Source organism: Merops nubicus, unplaced genomic scaffold (genome assembly GCF_000691845.1).
Source record: "Merops nubicus isolate BGI_N331 unplaced genomic scaffold, ASM69184v1 scaffold21250, whole genome shotgun sequence".
Taxonomy (NCBI): Eukaryota; Metazoa; Chordata; class Aves; order Coraciiformes; family Meropidae; genus Merops; species Merops nubicus.
In genome coordinates, this window is record NW_008582456.1 from 13,360 (window position 1) to 24,126 (window position 10,767).

Consider the following 10,767-nt stretch of genomic DNA (forward strand, 5'->3'; position numbering starts at 1 on the left):
TCCTCAGGGAGCTCCCTCGCCAGCAGCGAGGGGCGAGGAGGCACCTTCACATTTGGGTACAGCCACAATGACCTCTGGGGGAAGCATCTGGAGCAAGGAGTTCAGAGCAGATCTCCAGAAAGATGCAGCACAATTTTCCTGCTGCAAACCCTCATCCTTGCTTCACTGCCACGAAGACAAAATCCACTCCTGTTCTAGTCTTTTGATGTTCAGACTTCACTGCAAGTACAAAACCTTTCTGACCTGGAAAAAATTATTTCTCCCAAGTGCTTTTTACTCATAGAATAATCTCTAAAAGCTATGGATTTCTTTAAGTAAACCCAAGAAGTACTTTCACAGGCTAAAAGTTAACAACTACTATCTCTTCCCAAAAAAATCTACTTCCTTCCAAAAGCAGAAGATGACATTCTGAAGTGTGGTTCAACCTCAGGTCCTCAGATTTCGTTTGAGTAACTGAGCTGCTAGAGCAGGGGGTTGGTAGCTGAAGTGTCAGTGAGTTGGGTCAAATCAGTCCAGGAAATTTGTTTCATTCTGCAAAACTCTACTGGTTGTTTTTTTGATCAGTCACTGGTGCTTCATAAGCATCACATGATCTCTATGCCAGAAAATTTCATTTCCACAACCGTAGACTTGATGACAGAAGGAAGTACTTTAAAGAAAACTGTAAATGAATGGTTTCACAAAGGAAGTTTTCTTCAAGTAACTGGGTACACAGCTTCTGAGCCTCGTGTCACTGCAGAGATTAACCCCCTCATGCCAGGAGTTCTCACTGCTAGCTGTCAGAACGACTGATGGGAGTAAATTGATAAAGTCTGATCAAAAAGGTTCCATTATCAGCCTAGTCATTCAAGAAGCTATCTTTCTCTTACTTTCATGCAAGAAATAATTATTTTTATCATCATTTATAAATCTACAGCCAGAAAAGTAAAAGAAACCAACTTGGAGCCTCAGGAAAAGCATCCAGTTTCAGATTTTCCCTGCTGTTACAACTGCAGTACAGCCTCCTGCCCTCAGGCAGGCTGGACTCGGACACTGCCTGCATGCAGGGCAAACACCACCAAGAATTTACTGAGCTTTTTTCACACTTCTTCTGAATCAGATTCTGCCACTTCTCCATCACGAGGAATAACATTTTATTTCATGAGTAAGGCTTAATGGACACATGAGGAACTTTTCCAAGTCTTATCATAGAATCTGGGTGTCATCTGGGTGAGAACAGCTCTCGGGGGACCTCAGGCCCACCTCCTGCTCCACACAGGGTCACCCATGGGACTGGAGTTGGTAGCTCAGAGCTCTGCACAGTTGGGTGTGGAGAACCTCCAGGTGAATAACACACACTGCTCTGCCCTCATTCCCAAATCCAGCCATTTTATCACAGAAGCAGGTCAAAAGCAGGACCAAAGTGGCAGAACCTGGCCAGAACTGGGGCTGGGGATCTGATGCTTTAAATTGCTTAGCGTATTACTCACTTTTAACTCCTCCAGATCATCTTCAATGCTTTTTCCTAGATTTTGGTGGTAAAATGGCTCATATCTTTGAATAATTTCTGCAAAAAGAAAATAAGTGAGTGAAGGTGGTTTTCAGTGGAAAATAAGTGATTTATACTGTGAACAATTTTGATGGGTAAGGACTGAATAAAGACTTGTACAAGGTCAGAAAACAAGAAAGTTATACCTACATTTGGAATCTGTTCACGTGGCTCACTTAGCCTTAATGTAGTAACAAGAACAGGATGATTTCTAGGGATTTTTTTTGTTGTCTTTGTATTGCTCTTTAGGGTGAAAGCTCTGTCTATGATCTGTGGCTGACAGCACCTTCCCTTGGCTGCCCAAAAGACTGGTTGCCACATTTTAAGAAATAAGCTAGGTTCAACTGCATCCAGCTATTTGATAATTAACTATCCCATCTCTGCTGAACATGGAATTCCTCTAATCACCTGCTAACATCATAAATACTGGTATTTTGCTTTTGGGAAAATTAGAAGCTGAGACCTGGTACAAGCACAAACTCAATCCAATAGCAGCAGGTTAAATATGTAAATAGTAGATGGGTTCCTCCTGGTACACGAATTTCCTCTGAGTATTTAAGTCCATGCCTGTTGTAGATGAAGCTCTTGGTGTGCCTGTCTAAATCCAAACCCCCATTTCCTGTCATGTGTAGGTTTTTTTTTTTTTGTGGTTTTGTTTTGGGTGTGGGTTTTGGCTTTTTGGGTTTTTTTTTTTGAGGGGGTTTGGGTGCTGGGTTTCTTGGCACTACATATTGAAGCAGAAAGAGCCAAGAGGAAATTAAGAATTGTGACTTATTTGCTGAATGCTCTTAGTTCCCCTCCCAGACTGTTCAGTTAAGACTTCTACTGCCTGTCAGTGCTTTGGGATCTGACTGTACAAAAGGATGATTAGCTGGTCAGAGGCTACTGAATTGCTCCTGGAAGGCTAAACTGGGCCAGCTTTTGCAGCTGGTTTCAGTGGGGTATTCTCTCAGTTGGCCCCAGAGTCCCTTGCTGTGAGCTCCTCTGTGAAGTTCAGCAGAAAGCTGATAGCACACTGCAAACAAATTATCAGCAGGTATGAAGTCTCCTGGCTCCGTCCCCTCACTGGTATTTCCCAGACCTGGACGTGTTGGCCCAGATCCCTTTTTCAGCCAGGGCACAGGGAGCATGCCTTACTGGGTAGGTGAAGGGGCATTTCTGCTTGCAAAGCAAAACTCTGTATTTTAAGATGAAAACACTCCAGTTTGTTTTGCTGCATTCCCAGCTGCTGAGGGATGTGCAGCAGGGAGAGTCCCAGAGCAGTGCCTCACCTGCAAAGGTCGGTCGCTCCTCTGCCTCCTGCTCCCAGCACGCTTGCATTAAGTCAGTAATCTCCACTGGACACTTATCAGTGACCTCCTTCAGGTCTGGTCTGTTCCCATTTATGATGCCAAAGCAAATCTGGGTTTCATTTATACCATCTGAAAAATAGAATTTCCTCTCAGGTCCTGATCATGGGGATTGTGACTTTTCTGGGGGTAAAAGGAAGAGCACAGGCAGCTCCCCGAGTGCTTGTGTGGATGTAAAAGAAGACAACAAAGGAACCCAACTGAGGCACAGCTACAAACCCCTCACATTAGTGACTCTGAATCCACTGTCCCAACGTCCACAGATTACAGGCTTATTTTCAGATTAATATATCTAAAACTGAATCTAAGGCACACCTGGTGTGAGTAAGGGTGCCAGGTCTAGCCCTCTGGAACCTGAATCTCAGCAAAGCTCTGCCCTGGGTACGAACGCAAAGATGGCCACAGAGACAATGTTTAGCCATTTACTTAGGGAAAAAAATCGATTAAAATGATAACCACGTGACTCTGGAATTCCACAGTCTGCTCCTGTTGCCCTACACAAGGATGTTGCCACCTGAGAGAAGCAGTAACTGGCAGTGTGACCATTTCAGGTAAGAGGAAAACCACCCACGACTAGCACACCTTAGGACACAGTGGACAGCAAGGATTCCATCCTGGCCTGCCCGTGGTTTGTCTTGGTTTCTGCCAGTGCAGGCAGGGTTATGCCCACACCACGTGGGTGTGAACAGACTGGGTTCATGCCAGCATTTCACTTCAGCCCTTCTGGCCCAGGCTTGGACATCAGGAGTGACACAACTAATGCCTCTCACTGGCCACGAGGTGCCTAACAGCTGCTGTCCTTGGGCCTGGGCGATTTCATGCACTAATCCTAATTTTATAACCTTAAATGCTGAACACACGAAACTTCTTTTGTGTCTCAGCCCTTCTGGAAGCCACTCACGTTCATAGGGCTCCTTGTTAGCAAAGATGGCCCAGGTGACTATCCCGAAGCTGTAAACGTCCGACTTCTCCACGGGCTCCACGTTGACGGAGCGTAAGTGCTCGGGGGCCATGTAGAAGAGGGTCCCAGCATTGTTCTGCAGAGTGCTCTTGATCTGCTTCTGTCGGGAGGTCTCCTTCTGGGTCAGCCGACTCCAGTTCTTAAAGCAGGCAACGCCGAGATCTGCAATCTGAACAGCAGGGGGGTCAGCGGCTTCCCAAGGAATAGCTGGGGATAACAGCTAGGAATGAAACACTGCAAAAAATGCAGCTCTGAGGAAGGAAAACCTCTTTGCCATTCTATGGGTAAGACCCAGTGCAAGGCACTCGTGGCTTGCTGGAACAAGTGCTCCCCAAAGGAAGGGTAGCACTGCCAACAAGGTAAAGAGCGTCCCGCTGGTGTGGCCTCCTCAGTCAGGGCAGGGTGGCCAGATTAGCACCCGTGCTAATGCAAGGGAACAGGAGGCTAACAGGAGAGGGAAAATGGAATGAAATGGGGCTGCCTCTCTTGGCCACGGGCAGCTGTCAAACTGAGTCTGTAACCCAATCACATCTCACAAAACCAAGGTGGCATCTTGGCTCTTTCTAACCTGCTCTGCTTTTCTGTCCTGTTGCCTCTAACTAGCTTACTGCTCCTCTTGAGTTTCTGAAGCTTTGGGCTAAACTTGGAGGCCATGTATTTAGAGGAAGAAGAAAATGTAAGTGACATCCTGCTGAGGAAGCAGGAGTCCATGTTTGTGTCCACAAGTGAGAGGAGGTCTAAGGTGATAGAGGAATACATGATACAAATCTTCCTACATTTGCAGTTTCCTAGAACAACTACTTCCCTTTATACAGATTGGCAATACTGGACACACTGAAGCAGACAGATCATACAACAGCTGCCTTAAACTGTACTTTTGATCCAGATGCTTAAGGAATCCTGATCTGATCCTGGGCTCCAGTTCAGTTTGTCATGCAGTGTGATGACAGCCTAGTTTGGTCCTGTCCATATAAGCAAGCTGAAACCCAGCAATCCATCCAACTTACATTTAAAGCAAATCACAATTTAAAACAAATTTTTGGCAAAAAAAATTAGTTTATACCTCTGATCTGCAAGCTGCTCACACTGCATCAGGACTTGCTAGTGTATTGAGCTTGTCAAACCATCTCTCACCAACTCAACTGTGAGAAATACTAAACAAGAGAGCTCCCTCCACAGGAATTTATTCTGCAGTGTCAAACCGAAACAGGGAGATTATTTCAGCAACTCACCTTGACCAGAGACAGGACATTTGATCTCCTACTACAAATTCTACTCAGGTTTATTCAGCACTAGGCTCTCTGCCTATGTATCTTGATCCAAAACCACTGAAGTTAATAGAAGGGCTTTGGAACAGGCTTATAAACCCTTCTTTGAAGTAGTCTCGTGCTGCTTTTTCTGTAGCTGCTGGCTGTGATTTAATGATGACTAAGGGAAAAAAAAGAGGGAGACAAAAAGGAAAAGATAATAGGCAAAAGATGGAAAGGAATAAAAAGGAGGAGGTAAAGGCAGGAGGAGGAATTACAGCAATAAAGGACAGAAGACGTGATACAAAAGACATTCTACTTTGTTTCAATCTGTGTGAAGGTTTGGGATTTTTTCTTTCTAGCTGTTTTATCTTTAGTTCATTAATTCTCAACAACATAATTTTTTTTTTTCTTAATGCCCCTAGTAACTATTTTTTTCTGCTGTTTGGGGAAGATTCTCCAAGTCTCAGGCTCAGAATCTCTACAGGCTGCCACCCCTCTGTGACCCACTGCTGACACTCCTGAAGCAGCAGCTCAGAGCAGAGGAGCTCACCCAGCACTCGGGGTGCCAACCTATGCAGCTCAGCTGGGTTCTCCAGCCCTGAGCACCAGCCTTCTGCATTTCCATTCTAACCAGTACCTTAATGTGGAAGTCTGTGTCCACGAGGATGTTTTCTGGTTTTAGGTCTTTGTGCACGAAGCCTTGCTCGTGCAGATAAACCATTCCTTCTGTGATCTCCAGCACAAAGCGCCCTTTCACTGACAAAGGCAGGCAGCCCTAGAACAAAGGACAAGAAGCACCATCCATCAAAAAATGCTTCTACAACTACTGAATTAGAACAGTTTTTGAAAATGTTTCTTTCTCAGTCCCAAGAGCAGCTCTGCTCAAGTCATTGCAGAAAAGAACTAAGGTCATGAAATCATAGAATTGTTTGGGTTGGAAGAGACCTTTGAGATCACCCAGTTCAACTGTCAATGCAGCCCTGCCAGGTCCCCACTGACCCCTGTCCCTCACCCCACATCTCCATGGCTTGGGAACCCCTCCAGGGGTGGGGACTCCACCACTGCCCTGGGCAGCCTGGCACAGCCCTAGACAGCCCTCAAGGGGAAGAAATTGTTCCTCATGTTCAAACTAAACCTTCCCTAGTACAACTTGAAGCTGTTTCCTCTCGTCCTGTCCCTTGTCCCTTGGGAGCAGAGCCCGACCCGCCCCTGGCTCCAGGCTCCTGTCAGGAGCTGTGCAGAGCCAGAAGGTCTCCCCTGAGCCTCCTTTGCTCCAGGCTCAGCACCCCCAGCTCCCTCAGCTGCTCCTCCCCACACTTGGGCTCTAGATCCTTCCCCAGCTTCACTGCCCTTCTCTGGAGACGTTCCAGCATCTCAATGTCCTTCTTGGAGTGAGGTCCTTCCTGATCTATACATTTGCATTGAAGTAATTCTAGTCACTCCACATTTACACAAGTGTTCTTCTTTAGCAAATGCTCTGCAAACACTCCTACAGCTTTGGACCTGTAAGTGTGCTCTGCTCCTCTGTGGTGTGCAGGAAAGCCACAGTTGTCCTCTGCTGTCTCTAGAGAAGGTGGGGCTGCCCCTGGCTAATACAGAAAGCAGAGTGAGAAACTAAAGGCCCTGTTCTCTGGAGATGGCCAGAACGTCCTGTCCCTTTCAAGCATCTTATCAACCCTAAGGAACAGCAAGGGATGAACAATTCACCGCTCACTTTCTGCAGCACTTTCATCATGTTCCCCCGCTCCACATACTCCATCACAAGTGAGTAGTTTCCATCTTCCAAAATAATACCTAGGAGCTTCACCAGCCGCTTGTGCTGCAGCCTGTGCATTATCCTGCCTTCTTCGAGGAGGGCGTTGTTGTACCTGGAACACAGGAATCACACTGAACTTGGTGCCAGGCTAGAGAGAACACCAGGATCAAAGCACTGTTGATTCATAATGAAAACAGTGGCCAGATGTGTCACCGTGCCTTGAGCCACTGCAAGATGAACCATGACTTCAACAGCTTTTGAGCTGACACAGCTTTGTCCGTGCCCCGTTACATTCTGCAAGGCTCAGGTGCCTTGCACAGACTGTGCACAGACTTCTCCAAAAGTGCATGAGCATTCTTTGGGCAGGGGGACTGCTGGTTGTGCAGGTCCGTGTCCCTGAGCTGGACAGGGTAGGGCTGAGAGAGCCTTTGGACAAGGAGGATCCAGACACTCTCCACCACCTCTTGTCCAGGATTTTGCAGAGGGCGGGTGTTTATGTTCAAAATGATGACAGGGAATCCGTCCACACAGTGGGTGGTGATAGCATTTACTAATGACTACACATTTAGCATGAATTCAAAGCCTAACGTTACCTGAGTCTCAGAACCACCCATCAGTAGTCACAGGTACAGTGCTGGGAGCTCACCAAGTGTGTTAGAGAAGGATGGCACCCATAATACTCCAGTCTTTCTCTCACCACTGCTCCTGTCCTACGCATCAGGCAAAAGGGTGTGAAGAGGATCCTGAGGCTACACGGCTTGTGAATGCTCTCCTACTTCTTGACTTACAAGGGAGCCACTTTCTCCCTCTGTTCCTCTAGTACTAGAGAAGAAAGGGGCTCTTGTGTTTGCATTAGGCTCAGTTGTACATTTCCTTAAGGCTCTTGATACAGGACTTTAAGGAATAACAAATTTATGAGCCTGTGTAGTGAGAAAGTGAAATCACAACCAAGATTAACCAGGCAGGCTTGTCCATTTTAACTGCGTTCACCCCAAACTGCCTGTGCAGTTTACAAACTACTAGAATCCCTTAATTTGCTTCCCACTGGCAAAATAAAAACTCAGTCAATTTATTTTTCACAACCCAAAATAGAAGATGTGGTTTTGCCTCTCTCTAGCAGACAACTTGTGGGAGAGGTAGTAGAGCTGCAGTGTGACCAGAGTCCACTGAGATCAACGTCTCATTCAATCTCCAAATTAAATCTGTGGGCTTGGCTCACTGCTTTTTCTCAGGAGAGAAATTTGGATTATACATGTGGAGTTGGAATCCTGCTTGATAGCTTGTGTGTTTTGTTCCTACTAGACATCTATAGCTGGACAATTGTATTGAAAATCAATCAGCAAGCCTGAAAATCTCATGTGCTCACAGTCTCCTGCCTCCCAAGGACCGAGTCCTCAGGACTCAGCAATTCACAGCAGTGCCCACCTTGTGACAGGGAAGGGGAACTGCACTGGGACGAGGAGTTAAAGCTAAAAAAGCTGGCTCCTGAGGAAAGAAGGGAGAACGTGCAGGACAGCTGCTAGTATTGTCCCAGAGTATTTTCCCCACATACAGCATCTCCCAAATGCTAAGATCTCAGATTAAACCTAAATCACATGTAATCTGTCCACTGAGTTTAGAGGCTTCCTTAGAGTGACTGGAAGATAAAAATCAGAAGTAAGACCTGTGACTTACTCAGCATGCTGGGGTCCTGTATACACTTTTTTTAATACTACTTGTCCGTGTTTCTTGTGCAAGCATAAAGAAATTGTTCCAAATCCTCCAGCATCTAGCTGTTTTGTTTCAAGCAAATCCTGGGTGTTCATGCGGATGTCTTCCAGAGACATGGTCGCAGTCTTTGTGGCTTAGCAATTAAAATTAAATCAAGTATCCCGGTGCCTCTGGACCTGCAGGGTAAGAAGAAGAAGTGTCACTGTCCAGGGTTTCCACCAAATCGGTCCCACGCATGGAGGGGGACATAGGCATCCACTGCCCTGCCCCTTACCAACAGAACCCCTCAGTCTGAACCCAGAGACGCCGTGGCTCTCACAGCACCAGGCCTAAAGATCACAACGATTTATCCTGCCAACCCATAACCATTGCACTAAGCAGGTGTAAAACCATTTCTTCACCAGAGGATCCCAAAGGGCTGTCAGTGAATAGCTGTTACCCATCCCATCTGCAGCAGATCAGTACTGGCCCTACAACTCTGGGTAAGCAAGAGCTCTAAGCAGTGCAGCAAAGGCATTCCCAAAGTTTTCAGGCCAACAAGTGACTGCTGATTCCTGTTAAGTGCTGGGCACCTGCACCACCAAACCCCCCCCTGAATGAGGTGTTTAATGTCATGACCAGCAGCTGTGGCCTCATTGACCTGCAGTGTGCCTGCAGAGGAGAGAAAGCAGGAGCTTCCCCTTGCACGGGTCAGTGCACTCCCTGGGCTGCTCTGGTACGGCCAGGGAGTGTCCTCTCTGTGCCCAGAGCAGTGTGCTCCCTCCTGAGCTTCCTCCTGTGGCTCTCCTCGCCAGGGAAGGGCGCAGAGTTTGCTTTGCTGGAGTGCTCCCCTGCCTTAGCAGCACAGGACTGAGGAGGTGGCTGCCTGCGTTTGGTGGAAGGTAAGCTCTGCCTAAATATTCTGTAGGTGAGAGGAGATTGTTGGGTTTTGATTGCTGGTTTTAATTCCTATACAGTTAATCAGATAGTACGGTAACAAATGAGTCACAGCAGTGCCCGGAATACTAACTGCTGCTCTCACAGGGCGAGTTTTGTCTCCTTGCAAGTTCCTGATGATGGTTCTCTGGTTTTTTTGGAGTGCTGCTGCTGCCTGTTGTGTGGACAGGGTGGGTGTCACAGCTAGGGAGGCCTGAATTCAGTCGTGACACTTTAACGTGGCCTGAACTAATATCTTGCTTCTTTATCTGGGGTCTCCCTTGCAAGAATCAGTTCAAAGTCACATATTTATGGCAATGTTTCTGTGCTGACAGTAATCATACATCCAGGTAGTAGTTACTCTTGTAAGAATTGCACGTTCTCTCCTTGTGAAAGCAAATTAGACGTGTACTTCTGAGTGGTGAAGCTCTGCAGTGGTGCTGTCGATAGGTGTACTGCCAGGAACAGCCCTGCCTCAAACAGCAGCACCACGGCTGCTGCTACCTGGGAATCCCAAACGAGCAGCAGCTCCTGAAATCATAACACATCTGCTGAAGGGATCTGGATAATATTCCAGAGAGGGAATTTTCTCCTCAGATGGGAGGGAACCCTCCTCCTTGGGCATGCTCTGCTATTAGGATGCTACTACTTGTTGTTGCTGTTGTTACGAAGGAGTGAGGTACTGAGTAAAATCTCTTTGGTCTTAAGATTTCTTTCAGACACAAAATTTTTTGGTAAGATGGATATCAGAGGAAAGCAGCCTCTAGCTGGGTTTTTAAGCAAAGACTACTTATTTCAGTATGCTATTTAACACAAGGTATTGGCTGATGTGTGGAAATGTCAGACGAGGAAGAAATCAAGGAGGGAAGCTCTAAGGCTCAAGTTCATTCCAAGCTTACTGCTTTTTTTTGAGATCCACAGGGATTCAAACTTATTGGCTGGTGTGTGGAAACGTCAGACGAGGAAGAAATCGAGGAGGGAAGCTTTAAGGCTCAAGTTCGTTCCAAGCTTACTGCTTTTTTTGAGATCCACAGGGATTCAAACATACCCTCGGAACTTGGGACAGACTATAATAACACACATAATTATGTACCTGTGGTTAGGAGAATGGATATATTGTGCTTTGGTTTAGCCCAAGCTTATAGAAGCTGCCCATACTTCTAGGGTTTAATTTCTGCTCTGAGGTAGTCCTCATCTGTATGCTTGATTGATTACAAAGCATGTTTTTAATATATTATTCTGAGGGCTGTATTAGGGTGGGCTCATATTTAGCAAGTGCTGACATGTGTTACAAAAGT

General features: G+C 46.4%; 1 protein-coding gene across 1 annotated transcript in view; it reads right to left on the bottom strand.

Annotated features, from left to right (window-relative positions):
• The window catches only part of RIPK1 (receptor (TNFRSF)-interacting serine-threonine kinase 1), a 16,335-nt gene extending 7,665 nt beyond the window's left edge, over positions 1-8,670 (bottom strand). The window contains exons 1-6 of the mRNA XM_008937737.1: positions 8,519-8,670; positions 6,803-6,956; positions 5,726-5,863; positions 3,779-4,007; positions 2,800-2,949; positions 1,470-1,546 (exon numbers count right to left, since the gene is read on the bottom strand). Of these exons, the coding sequence (XP_008935985.1) occupies positions 1,470-1,546; positions 2,800-2,949; positions 3,779-4,007; positions 5,726-5,863; positions 6,803-6,956; positions 8,519-8,670 (900 nt within the window). The remainder of the gene's footprint in view (positions 1-1,469; positions 1,547-2,799; positions 2,950-3,778; positions 4,008-5,725; positions 5,864-6,802; positions 6,957-8,518) is intronic.
• Positions 8,671-10,767: the final 2,097 nt, after the last annotated feature.